This window comes from Poecile atricapillus, chromosome Z (genome assembly GCF_030490865.1).
Source record: "Poecile atricapillus isolate bPoeAtr1 chromosome Z, bPoeAtr1.hap1, whole genome shotgun sequence".
Classification (NCBI taxonomy): domain Eukaryota; kingdom Metazoa; phylum Chordata; class Aves; order Passeriformes; family Paridae; genus Poecile; species Poecile atricapillus.
The window spans coordinates 28,516,930-28,539,318 of record NC_081289.1 but is presented as its reverse complement, the minus strand read 5'-3'; the positions used below and the strand labels follow the sequence as shown (position 1 = coordinate 28,539,318).

At 43.2% G+C, this 22,389-nt stretch overlaps 1 protein-coding gene across 1 annotated transcript in view; it reads right to left on the bottom strand.

The window, feature by feature from the left end:
• The window catches only part of LOC131572866 (glutamate receptor ionotropic, NMDA 2B), a 176,420-nt gene that overhangs the window by 108,152 nt on the left and 45,879 nt on the right, over positions 1-22,389 (bottom strand). Inside the window, exon 3 of the mRNA XM_058826274.1 lies at positions 10,851-11,449. Within this exon, the coding sequence (XP_058682257.1) occupies positions 10,851-11,449 (599 nt within the window). The remainder of the gene's footprint in view (positions 1-10,850; positions 11,450-22,389) is intronic.

Here is a 22,389-nt window from a genome sequence, read left to right as displayed (position 1 = left end):
CCTTCATCAATTCAAACTTGAGCCTTCCATGAAAAATTGCTTGGAGAAAAAAAAAAATACAAATCAGTAAAATAAGTAAACTTCTCACTCTAGACAATCAAACTGAAGCATTTTCCAGAACTATCATCTTTCCACAGCCACCAGAGAAACTATGGCTTGGTGCCACCTCCAAGGCACTTGTTGGAGTACCTTGCCTATGAGGAAAGGCAGAGAGAATTGGGATTGTTCCATCTGGAAAAGACAAGTCTTTGGGGTGACCTAATTTTGGCCTTCCAGTACCTGAAGGGAACTTACAGGAAAGATGAGGCAAGACTATTTACAAGAGCATGTACTGACAGGACTAAGGGGAATGGGTTCAAACAAAAAGAGAGTTTAGATTATGTATTAGGAAAAAATTCTTTACTGTGAGGGTGGTGAGGCACTGGAACAGGTTGTCCAGAGAAGCTGTGGATGCCTTACCCCTGGGGGGTGTTCAAAGCCAGGTCAACTGGGACTCTGAACAATCTGGTCTAGTTGAAAATGTCCTCTCCCGTGGCAGGGGGCTTGGAACTAGATGGTCTTCAAGGTCCCCTTCCAACTCAAACCATTGTGATTCATCTGACCTGTAGTCTCACATCTGTAAAAAAACAAGACCTTCTCCATCTCAAAGCAACATTAAAACCAAAATAGGTCTGCAAGTAAAGCCCCCCACTATCTCAGCTACATGCCTGCAAGGAAAGGAAAAGGAAACTGAGACAAGGGCAGCAAAGCATGCAGAACTCTGAAATCATGGTTCTGCTGCACTTCCTGAATCTGGGCAAGTCAAATGCTGGTAAGCCCAATATCCCATGCTGCCCTGTAGGACAGATTTTTGTCACGAATACATACTAGGCATACTGAAGAGCAGTTGCTAGATGTTCAGATATATTCAGAGGCTGTAAGGATCTGTATTTTGCACCTCACAGTCTCTTGGTGATGCTCAAGAGCATTTTGTCATGGCTTAAGTACCAGCTCTTGAATGCTCTCACCATGCCAAACGTCACCACTCAGATGCAGAAGGACAACATCAGCATCTTTGTGAAGAAGGTGGAAAGCATTGCTTGCAGCAATCTGTTTGAGGTACCTCATGTCACTCACAGGGCCTAATCTGTCAGTGACACATTATTTTCAGGGGGAAGAAAGCAAAGGAAAGTATCCTTTTGGGAGGACCATCTGTTATATATGACATCTATTACCCATGTGGCTAAATCCTCTCAGAGCTTCATTGCAGTCAACCCCTTTGGTCATCCAGTTCTGGTTATCACTTGTCTGTAACCAGTCTGTAACCACAGCAGCCTTGTTGGACATTTCCCTCAGCCCAGGGCTGTCTCCTGGGGAAATAAGCACATAATCAATGTAAAATTTAGATACATCAGCTCAAAACATGCCATTCTCTTGGGATGAAGGAGGTCACCGAAATTAGGTATAATTCACTCTTGAAGTCTGCACACTGGAAAAGCTGCTAACCTCCTTTGTGAAACCGCTTCTGACTGCCTGCTTCACAGAGGCACAAGAGAGGCATGTGTGGCACTGCCGCTAATATCTTGCACTCATTAAACACCCCCAATGTCTTGGCGAAAATCCACCTCTAGTAAATTCATTCTGCCAGCTGAAATTCCTGGTGCAGCTCCAGTGAGGTGCAGTATTCATCTCCACTTCGTACTATATTCTGTTAAACAGTTGTTCTATTTCATCCCAGAGATGGCTGAAGTTTTTTGGTGAATTAAGCCATGTCCTTCTACTTTGTAAAGTGCTTTGGAACTGCAGATAAAAGATGCTACAGCCTGTCATAAAATAAATGTAAGATGCTGACACTGCTACTGGAGGTAGCCATCTTGCTGAAAAATGATTTCATTTGTGACACTAATAATACAGGGAAGAATACACTGGGCAAGACACTGAAAACTCATTTCCATCTCATTTTAATACAGCTTCAAAAATCAAGGAAAAAAGTCAGCATCGAGTCAGCATTTGTGCATTTTTTACCACTGTCAGGCTACAGAGATTCACAAGTTTTCAGTCCATTGTGGCAGCTCTCTTCCACCACGACCATACCATCAAGAGGGTGAAGTCTTCATCTGATTATCTGCTGTCTCTCCAGATCCTTAACAAAGGCCAACACTGAGTACACCAAAGCTGTTTTTCCAGCATTTCTCATGGTACATTCCTGCAAAGGGGAGGCCAAATCACCTTACCATCTTCATTCAATCAAGACACCTGTTTGGTGTGATATAACAAGATCAGAAATCTCTCCACAGGGGTGGAAAAGAGCTTTCTTTGTATGAAGATGGCTGGCAGCATTCAGTCTGATTGATCATTTCAAGGGCAACTATGGTTAGATTTTAATATTCTTTTTATATTAAGGTGCTTGCAGGCTTGAATAGGGACATTTTTATTACTTAAATCAGGAGAGAACATGCTGCAGAAATGATTGAGCAGGGTGTACTGAACAAGCTGACAGGTCTCTGCTATTTCTATTTTCTTTGTTATTATTTCACACACATTCAAGCATTTTAAACACCTCATTTCTAGATTATATTCCATCCAAATACTTCAAGAAATATAGTGCACAGTGAAGGTACAATACAAAAGTTACACTAAGGTAACATACATAACCTTCAAATGTTTATATTCAATTCAAAATCACATTTTCTGACCTCAGCAAAGTAGGAATCCCTTGTCTAACACTGCAAACCAACTTCTGAAGTTTGAAGTGAAGCTACCTTTGAGTTATTTGTCTACACCAACAGAAACCCCACTGCTGGCTAATTATTTGAAAGCAGAACAAATTCATTCATTTCACACTCTCTTAACTCAAAATTGGATGAACAGGGATTTTTTTTTTTTTTTGCTCAGATTTTTCAAAAAATGTTCACCTTTGGACTGTGAATGAAAATAAAATTTGCAAAGTAAAACAAAATGTACTTTAAAAATTATTGCTACTTGAAAATAGGCCAGTGGAGAGGTCTGTACACTGCAGAGGGAGGAGGTCTGGATTCTGCACAGGTAACAGGTACTCAAAACCTGTTACATGTGCAGAATTTGGTAGGGTCCCTTTCAGATAAGTATTCAGCTGCCCCACAGATATGCAGATCCACATTTTCCCAAAATGTGGATGCAAGACTCGAGTGACCCTTAAAGCAATGATTTTGAGAGGAATTTCATCAGCAGCATCTAGTCAGGAGTGCTCTAAGCCTCAATTCGGAAAAGCACTTAACCACGCACAATCTCTTGGGCAAAGCATAGATGGCAAAAGCCACTGAACAGCAGCAGGTGCTTCTGCAGGGGAGCAGGCAGCTGTTTGACAGGGCTCAGCTCCATCACACAAGCATTTAGGACAGAAAGGGGAAGAGAACACCCCATTGAAAGTTAAACCACAGGAACAGTGTTAGAACTGCGTAACATAAAAAAAAATCTCATCTCAGACACACCAGGGTTAATACCTCCACTCTTTTCCAGGAAAGGTCACCTGACTTAATCTTTTTCCCTTTTTTAGTGAATTTCTGACAACACAGAGGCTGTCATGGTGTCCCCCCCACACGCATCCCGCCTTCCAGGAGGGAGCACTAGGTGCAAACAGCACTGGTGTCTTGTCAAACCAAATCATGAACCCAAATTGCATCAAAGAGAAGAAAAAGCTGCTCCAGAGTTGCACAGGGAGCCATAGCAACACAGCAGTTCCTATTTTTAAAAACTTGAAAGATAGTAAGAACATTAATTCTGAGGGGAGGAGAGAGGGGGAAAAAAAAAAAGAAAGAAACTACGTTTTTACCAGAAAGGGAAAATAATGCACATGTTTCTGATAGGCGCCAGTGATGAAACCACATATGGCTAGCCATCAGTGTGCAGGTCTGCAAGCCAGAAATTATCCATTGCCCCATCAAGCCAGTTCTTGAAAGAAAAAGGGTACTTCTCACCTTCCCTCCACTGCTCTGCTAAAGTAGTTTTTCAAATTCCCTGAGGCGCTTCCAAGCCCACAGCACCCTAAATGTATTTTGTGATCAGAGCAGGATCAGCAATGGCACAGCTGATGCTGAACTGTAGCCCAGACTGGGTTTGTGGTTTCAAAGCCCCACCACAGAGGGAGGATTTTGACTCACTTTCCATGAGGAGTGGAGAGGCACACATTAAAACATATTGTCACCAGCAAGTGAAGTTGCCACAGTACTAGCACTAATTGGACTTGGCTGCAGAGCAGAAGATGTCTCAGAGGGCTGGAAGCAGAACACGGACATTTTCCCATCTGGAAACTGATGGTGCATACCAAAATTCATTCCCAGCTGGTGGATTTTGGAGGCGTTTATGAAAAGATATGTCCTTTAATCAAAAGATAACCCTTGCCAAAAACCCATCATTTCACTTGAACCCTTCTATTTGCTCAGTTGGTTGAAGCAAGGTGCTAATATCAGCAAGGTTGCAGGTTCAATCCATGTACAAGCCATTCACTTAAGAATTAGACTTGATGATCCTCGTGGGTCCCTTCCAATTCAGAATATTTTGTGATTCTGTGATCCTATTTTAATTGCAAAGAGGCTGAAACACCAAACTTTCCATACAGAGCAAGTACCTCCTCTCCCACTCTGTTAAATCTCAGCTATGCAGGACAAAGGCATCCTGTGTTGCCTGCTGAGGAACAAACTTTTTTGCTGTGCCATCATATACTCCCACTGAGAAGCCAGGATCTCCAGCATCCTACCAGCATACAAGTCAGTTTGATGTTTGACCTTCCACTGCAGGACAGGTGTGCTTCCCACTGCCCAAGCAGTGCTTAAGGGCTGGGCAGAGCAAGAAGGACAGCCAGATACAGACTGCTCTTCTGCATTAGGCACCCTTAGCAGCCCACCTGTATGGGGGGAGGTTTGGATCAAGAGCATGTTACACACTGCCCTCAGCATTCCACTCCAGTGACAGAAAAAAACGGAGTTAGAGGAAGCCAACACTTCCTCCAAGGTGCAGCAGCACACAACTGTTCACTTCCTGACCAGGCAACATGAATAACCAGTAGCCCCAAGCCAAGAAACCCAGCACCTTTCACCAGCACTGCATCACTGCAATGCACACAGGGTAAATGAAATGCAATAGGAGATGCAAGACAGGAACAGAAGAAAGCGATGGCAGTGCACACAGAGAGTGAGACGACGTACAACAAGGGATGTAGGGAGGCAGAGAGACCCTGACAGAGGCAGGAGGTGCAGGCCAGCCCCAGCCTCCAGCTGCTGCTGGAGCAGTGACAGGAACAAGCAGATTTCAGCAGCAGAGATGTCTAATCTGTCAGCAGCACTCACGCCACGTGCTGCCACTCTGCACCAGCCTGATGGCAGCGGGACACACCAACCAGTGGGAATATAATGAGCTGCTAACAAGACATGGGCCTAAAGGCTCCAAAAGGTCAAAAGTTACATATGCTCCCTCACCCTCCACATTTCTGAAAAGGGCAATTTCTGCATCCTTGGGAACATGCCACTTATACCTTCCCTCACCATCTCCCCAGCATTAAGAAGCAAGTCCCAGCACTGTGCCTCCTACAGCTGGAGCACCATTGGATTCAAGAGCTGGAGCAGGGCTTCCCAGCAGCTGCCAAGCAGGTAGATGTAGCCCTGCCAAACGAGTGAGACAGGGCTCCTGTCTCTTAGTATGAGGGTAACAAACCTGTGAATGGAGAAAGAGCAAACAGGTCCAGGGTTTTCCCCAGGGAAAACAGGTCCAGGGTGTTCACAGGTATCACAATACCCAGAAGGGGTACTGCACTTTTTTAGGGATATGTATAGCCAATATGTTCTTGAGTTTCCAGGGAAGCAATTTGTTTGTACAACCCAATTGCAAGAACTTTCTCTGGTCACCTACTCACTGCTCATGTATCTGAGCCCCAGCAATTCCTAGTTCCTATTAGGGAAACATCATGTGAGAACAGAGCTTGCCATGGTTATTCCAGGGAAAACAGTCTCCAAGCACTCATCAAAGGTTCTTTTGCATTTCTTATCTGTTTGGCAAGGTAAAACTACATATGAATGTTACTTCCTCCAGAGTGGAAGTGTCATGTCCAAACAATGCACTAAGAAAGCTTGCCAGATGTTTCCCTAATGGAAGAATCTGAGGCACAGAATTGAACCTAACTTTGTTTCCCTCTAAAAGTATTTCTTTGCAAAGGTGGTATAATTCCACATTTGTATTTTAATTCCAAAGCAAATGCTCCACTGCACTTTTTATTAAAATGAAATCTGCTGTGTGCAGCCTGGTGTTAAATGAGAGACTATTAAAGCCAATCAGTGGAGAACTCATTAGAAATCCTACAACAACAAACTAGTAGTTATGGCCCAGCATTCACAAGCAGCCATGACAACAAGGAGAAAGAACCCAGGTCTCATTGAAGGCTACAATAAAACCACAGCTTATGTAGCCCAAAGACTGTGAATATCCATACAAACCAGCTGAGCTTCCATTCCTAAAATATGTGCCAGAAATTATATTCTTTTCCTCATGACTCATCTCTGAATTCCACTCCTAAGAATACTCCTGTCATTTAGTTATTTCTTCCCATTTCTAAAATGTAATGAGAAGCACCAATCCAGAGCTCAAGGAAATCTGTCCCATCAATTAAAATAACGAAATAAGCAGAAGGCTGCCTATAAACACATCCACCTCTGCCCACTCACTCCTCAGCAACCATGGTGAAGGGAAAAAAGATGAGCTTTGCAGGATGCCTGGAAGCCTAGCAACTCTCCTAGGAAGGGCCAAGAGGTAAGAACTCCTCATCTGAGCATTTCCTTCCCAACCTTTGAGATCTTCTCATCCAGTAGAAAAGAGCAGAGCACACAGTGCTTTTGCTGGGTGCCCAGAAGACCAGATATTGGGATAACTATAAACTTGGAAGACTAAAATATTCAGATCAGATTTTTTTCTGGGACAATGAAGGAATAAATGAATAGGTAATTATTACAAACTGAACAAAGAATTAAAGACTGTAATTGAACTGGGAAACAGCATTTGGATATTTAGACTCCAAATTACCACCCAAGCCTATTATCAGCATAAATTGAGATAAATCCCTCACTAGAGAAAAAATTCCTCAAAAATCATTCAAAAAGATAACTAACAAACCTTGTAGAACAAAACTCTCTTAAAGTATCATTTTACTACTCTTTAGTGGAGTTATCTCATCAGCAGGTTCACTTACTGGACAAAATCCAAAATGTTCAATGGTCGTGATCATACTTCTGCACTTCCAGTCTAACACAAAAGCGAACCAGTTTGAAAGCAGACAGAAACAGTTGCTATGAGACCATTAGTGATACAAGAAGATTCAGACCAAACACCTACATTGTCAAGAAATGGCATTTAGATAACAGTCTGTCTTGTTTCTTTTTGTGCTTGCAGCCATACTTCAAATAAAACTTTGTTTGCACAAGTTCTTGCAAAAATGAACAAGTGTCAGTGTAAAAAGGAGGAAAGACATGGAGAATCTGAACAACATTCAGTTCATTTTCTCCTTTCTCCATTATACACCCAGATCAACCACTGACTCTATGTTGAGCAAGACCATTTGATTTTAGCTGCATTCAGAAAAATGAATTTATCTTTTAGAAAGAAGAGGAAAAAAAGTAAGAAATGCTCGGAGTTCAAAGGAAGATCTTGGGAAATGACTAATTCACAGTCAGTGTATAGTGTGCCCCAGCTGAACTAAATTACACATTTTTTTAGTTGGATGTGTCACTCTCCAAAGAATAAAATGGGAGAATTCCTTTATTGCATTGCCTCCCCAGCTATGGATTTGAAGTAGATTGGACCACTTTGGATCAGCTTCAAGAGTTTTTGAAAGAGTAGCTACATGGTGATGCTTTATCTGAGGTCACATACACATACACTTTGTCTCCCCAGACATCAAGCCCACGTACATGCATTTCCCTACTCTGTGTAGGCATGTGGAGGGGGAACTGTAAGTTGCAGATGGCTGAATATAGTATTGCTGGGTCCAGAGCAGGGCTAAAATTAGCTTTCCAGAACCTGCAGTCCAGTCCAAAATGAGCCAAACCATGTTCCAGACACGCAGGTATTGCTGCTACCTGGTGTGCACAGTGCACAAGTACTGTGGGATCCGAACAGGTGGAAGGGGTTAGGGAAAGTATGAAGTAGCCAGGTCTGCAGAATCTGTACTATCCCAGACAGACAAAGCATATCATGAGAGGTTTAAAGCTTAGCACATAGTAAATTCCAGCAAATTCGATGGAACTTGAAGGTATGAACACAGATTACAGCTATTAATCTCTGGGTTTTGGTCCAGTGAGATGAACTCACATCTTCATGATCGCCTCCTTCCACACCTTGTGCTTCTCTACCTCTCCTCCTCCACAGTCTTCAGGTGTGAGGCTTCCAATTTTTATTGAACCCTTGGATTTGTAATAACAATGGCTTATTTCAGACACCACTAGCTTTTAAACTTCAAAAGGTGACTGAAAGTAATTTGACTAAAACTAAGTACCCAACCCACTGAAGTCAAACTTTTTAACCATCTCACTTGGAAATACAGAGAGGGTGGAAACATGGGCAGGTAGGAGGGAAAGAAGGCAAGGTCAGAACCCCCTCCCAGGCCAGCACTATGTGAGGCAAAGCAAATATTTGCACTCCACTCACAAGTATTATAATAATTATAATTATTTCTGAGTTAGCTCAGGTGCCTGCAGCAGACTACACAGTGGCAGAATAGAGCGTGGAATAGTCCAGAACAGGACTAATCTGACTGTGCTTCTCAGTGAGATGTCAGTACCCAAACTAAGCTGGGTGTATCTACATGTATTGGCACTCATTCCGACAAGCACTGTACCTAAAGCAGACAAGGGAGCAGAAGCAGCATGATTTGGGCCACAAAGGTGAAAAGAAAGCTAGGATCTTCAAAAGTGACAAGAACTGCTTTCATGTGGGGTGCTCAGGCTTCAGGGCATATCTATGTGGCACAACAGTGCTGTCACATCTACACTCAGGAGTCTCTGAGCTGGAGACTTCTAAACAATGCAAAAAGGTGCTATGCAGAGAGATTATGTTGGGTCCTTGAAGCAGCATAGCTATATGGGTGTGATGTTATGCATAGGCTAACAGAGAGTCAACAGAACTCATTGGCAGAAGGTCTCTGCAGAACACTGCATCATATAGCAGGGAACGTTTTGTTTTCTAGATAACTGCTGAAAATACACAATAGAGCTCCCCCCAAAATCCCTCTTAATTTGGAAAGGTAGAACAAAAGCCTGCCTTGATGTCACTTGTATACACTAAATATATTTTCCCTGCTTAATCATTTCAGTGATGACTCAAAAGAGCAGCAGAAAAAACCCTTACTCCTAAGCCTAGCTGGGAACGAAAGAGATAAAAGCTTCAGGCACCTTTGGTAGTTTCAAGGCCTGCATGGGGAGGAGGAAGTAAAAGTAATAATACCTGGTAATATGCCAATGGATCATAGAGACAAAAAACAAATAGCAATATGGGTAAGATATTGGGCCAAAGAATAAAGCTCTCCTTTTCTTAAAGTCCCCAACGTTCAGGCAAAGCAAAAATCTGCTCCCTTGTCCCTTAGTCCCTCTATCTGCCTAGTAAAGCTAACAGTGAGGGGTCACAGCATGCAGATCAATCCATCACATTTGCACTGCTCAGTGATTAAACATGACAAATGAACAAAGACACTGAGCTCTGTGTGGCCTGACAGCTGCTGCCTGGGTTCTCCTTTTCTTACTAGAAAGGAGCTAACATGTCCAAGGATTTTATATGTAAAACACTGGACAATGACAGCTGAGCAGGTCAGGGGACATCTGGATTCCATGTCTAATTATCTGGGTTGCTTTGCTACATGCTAAAACTCCATCTGGGACAAAAAGGAACATTTAGTTATCAGAGTGCTGTTCCACCACAAGCTTCCTCTATTCCCATAAACTGATGTCTTAGCACTGTTTCTTAGGAAAAATTGAATCTGGATAAAAAGATGTTTATTCAAACAGGTTTTCCATATGTTTAAATAGTCTTTTCAATCTGGAAAAACTTACTGTTCTAATTGAGGTACAAGGCTTTCTGCATAAAGTACACAAGAGAGAAGGGTACCCAAAACACCCAGCAGACAACGGCCAATGAAGTGCCAAAGAGCTGAGTGAACAGCACAAGCCCTCCTCTGAGGTAAACCAGATTCTTAAGACATCCAAGGTCTTTAAAGGCTTTGAGTATGAAGCAGGAGCTGAGCAGAGCTGATAGTTCTAAACTCTTTTTGCAGTTCTAGTTCTCCACATCTCTTTGCACTTCCTTCTATCTAGTATTTCAGGGCTAATGAACAGTTGAAGGATACTTGGTGTTCAGACAACAGTTACCATTAAACTATTCCAGGTAGGTTGCACAACCATTACCCATAAGGGACACCTGTTCACATAGTTCTAGTGCCTGGAACAGAACTGGTGCCTTCTAGATTTCAACACAGACATTCCCATTACTTGCAGCATGAACCCACCGGAGAGTGCAGACCCAGCCATGCAAAGACACCCCAAGAAGTTCAATGCTGTTATAAAGGCAAAAATTTGTGCATTGACGGGCACATTCAAATTGTTGCACTATGCCTTCATTATTCCTCTTCCTCATGCTGACTTGCCCTCTGTGTCGTATGAAGGCTTTCTAAGCAGGTGACAATGTTGGCACTCACAATGCACAGCAACATAGGTTCCACCCTCAGCTCCCCTCCCCTTGCCCAGGTTCTGGCCAACACCATCTGCTGCCTGAAAGCACCACAAGCCCTGGCAGAAATATTCTGGTATCAGAGGTTGTCTTTGACCACCCTTTTGTACAGCTGGCCTAGCTCTTTCCCTTACCTGTTGAGCATGTTGGACTGGTAAATCCTTTTCTCCTGGGTGTTGTAACAGCTGCTCTTGGGCTCAGGGATGAAGCTGTGTTCAGACAGCATATCAGAAGCAGCCGTGGTGATTATGGCTATTCCATCCCTTACTCTGGCAGGAAGACCGTAGTCCCATTCATCATATGAGACAGAGATGAGCCCGGTGGGGAACTCAGATGGCACTGTGTCTGTATCCCCTGCCACCAGGCTGGGCACGATCCACGTGTAACCATAGCCTGTCAGACCCACTGAGTTGGCCACCTCAAAAATGTAGGTGGCCTCTTCCTTTGTGCAGTACAGGAGGATAACAGGGCTTTGGAGCTTCTTGAGCTGGTTCTGGATCTTTGAGTCCCCATCATCCAGGGACATGTCCAACAGAAGGACTTCCTCCAGTTCCCAACCCACAAAGCTGTGCTCAATGGTACTGCGGATCTTGTTCACAAAGTCTTGGTAACCAGGGAAGTAAGTAGTGACAATGGAGAAGATGTACCAGTCGTATTCTTCCATGATGTTGAGCATGACAGAAGCTTGCTGTTCTATTGATGGGCCAAACTGGAAGAACATGGATGACTCATCCTAGAATAGGAAGTCAAAGAGAGGAAGAGAGAAAAAAAGAAAACAAGAATAGGTCAAAGGAAATAAACATCATTCATGGTCAATCCATTGAGCATAAAGGGGTAGGCACACTGTCAGAATCTTATTTCATATTTTGGCCAGAGCTTAAAGATTTTTATCTTTTTAAAATTTAAGTGAAGCAAGTGAGAAGGAAGTAAAATCCTTTTTATGACCAGCTGTCCTTACTTTATTTTTAAAGGCAGGTTGCCAAAATTACTTAAAGGTTTCAATGGTTAGGACTGATTCTAACAGACAGAGAACAAGTGGTACACAAGTGAGGACAGAAAAATAGAATAGGTACAAAATATTTCCATGAAATTAAGAGCTTTAATCACAGGATTATCATAATCTTATATGTAGGATAAACAGGATACACAGCAGTTTTGATACTGATTTTTGGGACAGTCACTTTGATACTGAGTTTGGGATAGTCTGGTTTGAGTATCCAGACCAAAGTACAAATAGAGTAGGCAAAATCATTGGATACAAAGAGCTCTGACAACCTCTACTGCTAGCTCCTCTCAAAGAAAGCAGCAGCAGGGTTCTGTACAGTTCTCAGTACAACTATGAAGGCTCAGTCTCAGAATAACATAAAATACATTAAAATAAAATAGAGATTTGTAAACTATGATGACGTTTGTTGACACTGTTTTAGAGAAATGTCAGCTCAGTATTTCTCTTGGCATTGCTCTCATATCCTTCTACTATGCTAAGTTCATTTTTGCAAAAATCAGAACTTGTACCACTTTACAAGCTCAAAGACTCCAAGGGAGTTTTATACAGATCTCAGTTCTCCTATGGCACAGTGTAAATCTTTTTCGTCCCTGGATTTCACCAGATACCAGGCTTTCAGTTTATGACAGATCCAAAAAAATGTAAATCCCTGCTTTTGCTCTATTCATGAAAGAAAGGAATGGAAAAAAGTATTTGCCAATATGGTCTCTTAGGGATTTATCTTCTGTCTTTTAAAATCAATTGCAAACTCCTGCAGAATTCTGTAGAGTAGCATTAGATTATTTTAAAAAAATCCCAAAAAACACCAATAACATAAAAAAAAATAAAAAACCCCCACAGAATTAAATTATATTTCTCTGTGAAGAGATTCACATTATAATAAGAAAGTTCTCCAAATCCAAATACCACTTTAAGGAATGAGAACAGCCCCACCTTCTTTTAATAAGCCCGGAAAACTGGACCAGAGATACAAAAGGACGTACTCAGGAGTTTGAGACCTGGGAAAACTCATTGTGCCTCAAGACATTAGCCCAAGATAGTCACTTTTAGAACAGCTCTCTACCAAATTAAGTCTCCTACCTCCTGGCAGGTAAAGCTGTTTTTCAGCAGGGATGCAGTTAATCAATCACCCATTCATCCTTTAGTCATGGTTTTGATTACCTATAGCCATTTTCTATATTGACAAAATATGCTATAGCTCAGCAACTCCAGAAAAAAAAAAGTAAAAAATAAAGGCCTGATCCCATACCTAGCCTTAAGAAACTTGCTTCTCTTTCCTGAGCTCCCTAGGGGTCACATCCCACATGAAAGAGTCCTTGCTCCCAGATCCCCATGCCTCTCTTATGAGGTTTGGTGATTAAACTCTGTTCACTTCCTCTGTACAGCTCACCACCCACATGTGAAAGTTCTCTTAGGGCTGCTCTTTGCTTAGTGGAAAAATAAATGTATGCAAAAATAAAAAGGAAAAGACAAACACAACACAATTTCAACAACAAATTGAAGACAAGTTAAAAAAAACCACAAAAAAACAGGAGCAGCAACTGGAGCCATTAATACATTGAAAACATCTCATATTTTTTATCACTGGAATTCACCCCCTTCTCTCAGAATTGTGCTCCTAAACTACTCTTCTAATAAAAAGATATTTTATATCTTTAAAGTTTATGCAGAAAATTAGAAAAGACAGAGGAAATAAACTATTGTCACAGCATCTGCCAGAATTAGAAAAAATCCTGAACAAGCATCTCCAACACCCTTCATTGCACAGTGCCTTTGAAAGCCACTTGTAGCAAACCGAATGCTAGAGTGTGAAGACTCAGCCTTACTGCAACATGAAAAGGCAAGACAGCTACACCGATGACTAGTATTTATTTTTATATTAAGTTCAACAAGAGCCTTTCTACACTTATGCATAAGAGCCTCTGAACTGACTGCAATTTTTCACCATTTCTAGCAGAGAGTCCAGGATCTGAAGGGCCTGATTATTGAATTACAGGAACATTTGACACAAATTTGACTTTGTCTGGAAGTCTTGCCTGGTTGCTTCCTCAGTGACAAATAGGGAACACTTGATGGTAAATCCACTACTATTTCAAGGCTACATACACACACTCTCAGGAGTTAGTAGGCACAATAGTAAGATGCAGGAGGTAATGCCCTCCCAGTGATTTAAACAGGGTCAAGCTAAACTGCCTGCTGACAGTTCGTTCCACATGAGTGCACTGCCTAACTGTTGAACGGAATTCAGCCCCAAAAGACCTGAGGAGAAAATTCAGAGGTCCTCACTAACAAGAGTGTACCAGAACATCAAAAATCAATACACCAAATAGATAGCTTTATCACAACCCAGCAAAACAATTCCACTCCACTGAGAAATGGAAGCACCCCACTTTAAATCAAACATCACAGGCCACTTGGCTGTGCATGCAATAATTGCTCTTGAGCAACTGTTGGCATTTGTATTACAGAAGCAGCAAGAAGATGCAACTTATATTCAAAATGAGAGCATTAAGGAGGTGCAAGCCAGTCCAGATTTTGGTTTGCCAAGATGTCTCTTGGCACTTAATCATCCCAATAGTTGGGCTAGCCAAATGCTCTTCATTCCCTAACCAACTCAGCAGTCAGAGAGGGGTGAAGAAGGAAGGACAGACAATAGTAGAGAAGAAAATGTCCCTCTCATAATAAATCAGGAGAATTGCTGATAGAGTTGGATAGAAATCTCAGTCACAGCCTTTTTGGGGGACAAAAAGCAAGCTAAGAAAAATGTCCAAAAGTCACAATTTTCTTCCTAACCTTGTTTTTGCACATGACTGATGAAAAGTCAAGAAAAAAGAGAAGGATCTGGACTGATACAAAACAGTGGGGCTATCAGAGTACGAACGTGACCTCACTGTAGTGTTACAGTGACAGTTTTTAAATTAGGAGATAGATCTAAGGCAGTTTTACCATTTTTACACACATATACCCTACAGAATTATTGTTTTATTACAGTCTAAAACCAAAAAGGAGTATTTTACCCTTCCACACATTACAGGTTTTTACAGAACATTATAAGTTTCTGTTTTTCTCCTGAAGAAATATCATTCCACTTTTCATCTTCCTTTTTTACCTTGAAACAGCCAAAACAGGGTTCAGCATTGCTACTGAGAGACAGATCAAGTTTGGGATAGGGATAGGTCAAGTTTTAATGAAAAGTCCCTTACACTGCACATCATCCAGGTGAAATACAATCCCTTGGCTACAGAAAAAAAGCTTGTTTTTCTCCTACAGCCCTTTCACCTGCAAGCTCAGGCTTTCCATCGCTACCTGCTGCAAGCGACAGCAAGATGCTGCAGGATGTCCCCCACACAGTCTGAAAGAGCAGAGGCTCCATTACAGGATCTCAAAGCTTCCAGAGATCCCAGTACTCCCCCATTGCCCCCCTACAAGGTGAGGGATCTGTAGTTTGTAGAGCTGAGCTGGAGGTGGAGCTGATCAATTGACACAGCACCGCTCCCCAGCTGACAGAAGGCTTCCCACAGAAAATCTGCTCGGAGTTTACCAATGCTGGGACAAGTATTGCCTCCTCCTCCTCCTCCTGCACGTTTAACCCTTCAAATAAGGAGGCTGCATTGCACACAGTGAAGGTACAAACACACTTGCCATGAAGTCTCCTCTTGGAGACTGGTGGCTAGGGAATTCCTAGGTGGATGGAAGAGGGTTTGCAGAGGTAGGACAAAGTTTACAGAACAGCCAAGAACTATCACCAATGCTTCAAAGTTCTTCAGACTTGCAGAGAGGCCAGGTCTGACCCACACCTCACTGAAGATGTGAATCCTTAGCAAGGCTGCAGGTGACTCTCCCAGGAGCCCTCCTCCAGCTGCACCATTTGAAACCAATCACTGCCATTTAATGAGCCATTTACCTCAGATGTGGCAGGAGAGGTCCCCAGAGAGCTTTTCTCACAAGTTCCTTCCTAACAGGCACTCTAGATTCCCCAGGCAAGCAAATGCAATTACTGCCTTACAAACAGTATTTTACAATCCCGAGCAAAACTGCTTGTCAGCATAGGGCAGGCTGGGGAACATCCACAAAGCAGGGGAATGCAAGATCCCAAAAACCGTTGCAGTGAACCACTTATGCTGAGGAACTGGCCAGCCTTCCACAGAGCCATGGTATTGACTGCTGACTTGGTGAGTGAGGAGATCAGCATGCTCTGTTTCCTCTGCACAGCCTACCTGAATGTAATCTGGTTCTGTGCTCCATGCCCTAGTGGCTGGTCCATGAGCACATTTTTGCTAGGGGTGGCAAGCTCCTTTTGCTTCAGTCGAAGTGCCAGACCCCACGAAGGCAAGTTGTGTCAAGGAATTCGAGTAAGGAGCAAGTCCAGAGCACTTGTTTGCTTCTAGGATTTTGAGAAATATACCATGTCATTGCAAAATACCCTACTCTGCTGCCTCCACATAGATGCAGGACACATAGAGTTTGTGTGGCTAGGCTAGTAGCCCCTTTTTATTAGGCTTTTGGGAGCATCTGTATATTTAACCCCATTTGCTGCTTCATTAGGCTTCCTGCACAACCATAATTTAACAACTGGGGTCTGCCCTTCCTTTCCAGCTCACAGGGGGAATCCTATCAGATCCTAATGACCCAGGCCACTTTCCAAAGCCCTCTTCTCATTTTCCTGATTTAGAAGAAAAGCTGTTCATGTGTCTTTAGTACAGTCTTGATTTGCAAAATTACTCTATGACCAACAGCCAAATCACACAGGGGTGCCTCTTGCTTAGATTTAAGTCCTGTCTACCACACAGTTTGGAGGGCTGGGGGGGAGGAGGGGCGGGGAGGTGCAAAAAGGAGTGAGCAAGCACCAAATAACTTCTGGGAAAACACAGGCTTCCATTTCCCTTCCTATGTATTTTTTTTCTTCAAAACTGAGACACCACTGTGCACCTATTTGTCACAGTCCTGGTGGGATCCTTGATTCACTGGGAGTTTTACTGCTCATGATGGAAAATGCCACAACACTTCAGCATCGTATAATTAAGTTTCCTATACATCTGAGTCCCGTTTGTTATAACATATCTGACAGGAAATCAGGATCTTTGTTGCTTAAGTGTTCATTTACTTCTGTTTATCTTACCACAAATCCATTACTGCCTCAGGCTAGCCTACAGTCAGGATCCTCTGTCTGTTTGTTTTTTTCTCTCCAAATTTAATTTTTTATTTAGTTTTCAACAACTCAATACAATAAAACTCTGGCTTTTATATTACATGCTGTATCATGCTGTGTGAGTCCTTTCTTGAATGCTTGCAGTAGACTATGAGAACATGGTGACACTACAGACCTGATATTATGTCCTCCTGGTGGAATTGGCATCTAAAACAGAATCTCTGCATCTCACACACTTCTACACACTCACATTTCCACAAATACATTCACATTAAAACCTACTCAACAAAAAGTTGGAGCACGTTGGATTGTGTCATTTCCTAATGACTCTGCCTAGTTTATACTATTTAATAGGATTTCAAAACTTTCTTGTTTTACTGAAATAGGTTCCCTGTGTTACTAATTATTTTGACTTGCATAGCAGATGACCTCTTGCAATCCTTTCCCCATGTTCTAATTCACTGATGAGTGGCTCATTCTTAGTGAAAATCCTCCAAGCTGCCCTGGGAACGTGCTATCAGTGGGAAGTTCAAATTTGTAAGATGAAAAAATGTGGTTTATATAACCATATCATTTATCAGTTCCCTCCCTTGTTCTTGCAAGTACTGAACACACTAGACTTATTTGACAGAAGGGTACACAGCTCAGAGGTGATGGTTACAGAAATTGTGGATGAGTGATAACAAGAGACACAGTTCAACGTCATCACTGATAGAAAGACAGACAGGATACACTGTGATAAATTAATTAGGAGAATGATTGTCGACTCTCTAGGTCTTCTCTGGAAGCCACAATCTCTGAAGGCTCCTAATTTCAGTGAAGAATCTAGAATTGTTAGCACAGTTCAATTATTACTCTGGTAAATGATAACAAATATAACAAATATACCAAATTCACATGTATAATGACATTGCCTACACATATAAGTTTCATCATATACACAGATCTCAGTCATGGATTGGACATTAATCTCTCTGAAGCAGTGGAAACAGATCTACTGCAGAGCCCTAACCCAGGGGCAACAGTCCAAGTGCTTCAGAACCAAGGAGCTCCTGAGAGCTGCAACAAAAAGGTCTCCAATTAAAGATGACTCAAGGGCTGAAAAGAGGTGATTTCCACTTTTCAGTTAAGGGTCTGCAGAAATAATTTGTTCAAAAGACTTTGCAACAGAGGAAACACAAGATAACCTAGATTCTGTAATCTAGATCTTGGTATTGTTTTACTCTATACCACATGCAGTTAATAAAAAAGATGGAAGAGTCAAACATATCAGGGCCATTGTCTGACACATACAATTCAGAGAAATTCAGTTTTTTGGCTGAAGAGAGGGTGTAGAGTTTGTGAATTTTATAAACAATGACTGGTAAAAGCAGATTAATATATGATGGTATGTTGTACCAGCTTCTTAGAGCACCAGGCATGGATGCCAGCATTTTCCCACAGAGGAGAAATAGCAGTTAGCAAGCTGCCAGGATAAACAGTTTTCCCACCAGGATTGTTACATTTCCATTTTCACCTCTGTAGGTGTGTATTTCCTTGTCTGATGAAAGTACATGGATGGATTAGACCACTGGCCACGCTGAGTAGATTCACCAGGTGATGTTATACCATGCGGACAATTTTGACAGCCCAGGACCAGTTTCCCTGTCCCAACTCAGAGGAGCCCATTAGGTTGGCTCGGTATCTTGACATTGCCAGTCCAAAGCAAATGAAAGTCAGACTGCCCCATTACTCATCCATCTGATTACATCATGGTGTTTGCCTGGCTCTTCTTTTCTGGCTGTCTTACCCTCCAGACTAAGGACTGAATTTTGACTGTAAGCTGAATGGGATGTCATTGGTATAGCCTTATTAATCAATAGCAGCCATAAAACTATCCAGCACTTTCAAAAAAGTCCAGTCACAGTATTTGGCAAGATGTCATTGAATAAATTTTGCCAGTCAACTATTCTGGGTGAAATACTATTTCTTTTTATTATTTCTAAATTAACCACTCGCCCATTTCATCAAGTATACCTTTGGTCTCTTAATAAGAGCAAACCTTCATATAAGCTGAACCTCCAAAGGTTCACAGAGTCAATTTAGGTAAGTCCTGGAAGTTCAGCATTGCATCCAATTTCCCCTGAGCCTCTCAGGAGCTCAAGATCTCTTCTCACTATGGTCCATGTGCGGACAGGTCAGAATGTGTCTGTTAAGAGCTTCTCTTCCTCTTCTCTCATAAAACAGTGATACCCCCTTTCTCTCAAATTCTGCCTTGCTTATTTAATCATTAACCTTCTGCTGGCTAAGCTGTTAGATGTTTTCTCTGTCCTAACAGATGGCACCTGCAGTCCTGATGATGCCAAGCTCTAGTCAGCCTTTCTGAGCCGAGTGAAGTTGGCTGTGTCTCTGTTCTGAGATGGACAGACTACATCTGAGGTAAGGCAGTCAGTTTAAAGTAATATTGTGCCAGGATTTAATCTTTTCTCACAGGCTGGTATTATCAACCAGTTTAGATAATATTTAACACGTTGATATAATTTTTATACCTTTTGGATCAGAGTTGGCTTGCCTTAGAGTACAAATGAACGAGCAGCTGCACACAGTCTGTGTAGATGTGCCCTCTCTTTCCTTAAGGCAGGAGCAATAAAAGGCTTCAGCCTCATCCATCCTGGACAGGCGTAAATGGGCAATTCTCTTACTCAAAGGAGAAACAAAACACTCACTTAAAACAGGAGAGCTCTCTATCAAGTGGACAAAACCAAGAGCTGAGGTCTAACTAGATTGCACAGATGCCAGATTTCCCATTACCTCATACCTGACTGCCTCTTCTCTAAGAGAGTCATAATTGATATTCTGAATATATCCCAAAGGAGGAAAAAAAAAAAGAAAAAAAGAAAAGAGAGAGAGAGAGAGAGAGAGGTGGAAGCTTGTTCGGCCCCATCGCCCTGGTCCCAGTTCAGCAGCGAAGTTTCCTTGGCAACAGTGCACACGAAAAGCCGCCAAGGCCGCAAGCTCCCGATTACCAGCATCCTGACAGCTTGGCACGGCTTGGCACAGGACGGCACAGCACGGCAAAGCTTGGCACAGCACAGCTCGGTATGGCATGGCACGGCACGGCATGGCACAGCCTGGCACAGCACGGCACCACACGGCACTGCACCGCACTGCCTGGCACAGCACGGCATGGCTCGGCACTGCCCGGCATGGTATGGCACAGTACAGCATGGTACAGCACAGCCAGGCCTGGCACAGCATGGCACAGCCCAGCATGGCATGGCACAGCACAGCCAGGCCCAGCACGGCACAGCCCAGCACAGCCCAGCCCAGCACGGCACAGCACAGCCCAGCACAGCACGGCACAGCCCAGCCCAGCACGGCACAGCCCAGCACAGCCCAGCCCAGCACAGCACAGCACGGCACAGCCCAGCACAGCACAGCACGGCACAGCCCAGCACAGCACAGCACGGCACAGCCCAGCACAGCACAGCACGGCACAGCCCAGCACAGCACGGCACAGCACAGCACAGCACAGCACAGCCCAGCACGGCACAGCCCAGCACAGCACAGCACGGCACAGCACAGCACGGCACAGCCCAGCACGGCACAGCACAGCCAGGCCCGGCACAGCACAGCAGAGCCAGGCCTGGCACAGCACAGCACAGCACAGCATGGCTGTCAGTGTAGGAGCTCCAAAGACTGGCACTGGACATCACTACCTAAATCCAGTGCAGGGCTCATGTCCTGACAGCCTGCTGGGACCACAGAGATGCTCGGGTAGGGGAGAGGGACTGAGGGGCCACTTGGAAAGAAGGGAGCCAACCTTTTCCCCTCCTGAACCTGAAGCATTCAGCCATTTCATACTCACAGCTTTCTGAGACTATGAGTATCCACAATTCCCTCCACCACACCCTCCAGATCAGACTCCATCACTTTGGAAAGAAGGTGCTGCTTGCTCAGAGTGCAATTCCTTCTTGCCTTGAACTTTCCCAAACCTGACTCACCTCAGCTCACTTCAACCTGTGTTTCACAGCAAGGGCTGGGACAGGAGGAATGTCAAATCGTTGTTCTGTATGCCAGGCAAGAAGGCAGCTCTGTGTGGTTTTATTTTAAGAGGGATTTTACCCCCTGCCTTATACTTTCAGAACAGGATGAAATAATCTGGGCATAAAATGAAGAAAGAGTACCCTGGTCCATTTTTGTTTGGACATGCTGCTGGCAAGCAGCTGCCTCATTAGCACAGGAAATGTATGTCTGCACCAGGCAACAGGAGGCACAGAAACCATGCACTGGCCCTAAGGCATCTGTTCATCAGCACTGTGTGGAAGCTCCAGCTCGTGTCCAGTAGAGTTGCCAAATCAGGAGAGCTAACTAGTTCAAATACCAGCCTGCACCATCCTGGTGTTACCTTAAGGTAACCTTATTATCTAGCTGGGGGCTCTCCAAATCTGAGGAGAAATGGATTCCTGACCCATTGGACCAGGCCTCTGGATTAAGTCCCTGCTTTGGAAGCTACTGTATCACACTGAATATCACACTGTTGTGAGAGTCCGTGGCTGAAACAACAAGGATTTCAATATGCTTGGAGACTCAATCCCCATTAAAGCTTGCTTTACCCATAATTATTTTCCTCTTGCGTTCTAGGATGAATGAAAACTGCACCTACATTCTCTCTACCCAGCTCTCCTTCCTAATCAACCAGTGAGGAGTGCCCCTGTTGGGAAGCTGCTGTCATGTCTGTCTTGCTTATTGAATTGATTCACAAAGTTTTAAACGATTATTGATTCTCCTCATCCCCACTGGAAACTCTGAGACCAATGGAGTTATTTACACAGATCCTACACAGGAAAGAAGCTCCCTTCTCAAATCTTCTTGAGCTCCCATCTATTAAGTCTCAAAAACTCAATAGGAGGTTTTCTACAGCTTTACAGATAAAAACACTCACAAATACATGAAGTCTCCTGCATGCACACATGCCCATCCAAACATATGCAGCATCTTCTGCCAAATCCACAGCTGCTGCATTATCTTTTTTCTATTATTTTTGTTTGGGATCATAGCTCTTCCATTCCTTTTCTTTGCCCTGATGATTAATAGCTGTTTTTCACAGCTCTCGTTGTTATGAGACTGAGGCAGAAATTGTGGCAAACTCCCTACTGATGGAACAGACATTTCTGAACTCCAAGGAATTGGAAGTTGTTCTTTGTAAAAGACTGGACACCACAGGAGACTTGTAGAGCTAGAGTCTGAAATCTTCCCCACAGTTCCTGAAGTACTTAATATTTATGGCTGCAACAGTGATTGGTGCTGTAAGGACCATTCTACCCACTTCCATGATCTAAGAACATGAACATTTATACTGCTCAGGATTTGATGAAGAGGATCTGGAAGTGAGAATTGGTCCCTCTGACTTTGCAATAAAGGTGATACAAGTTTCAGTTTTGCATATTTTTTGCTTGGACGGTGAAAGTCAAGAAGCCCATTTCCAGTCAGCTTAACTCTGTTCTGAAGCACGCAAAATTGAATTTGGGCTCTTTCT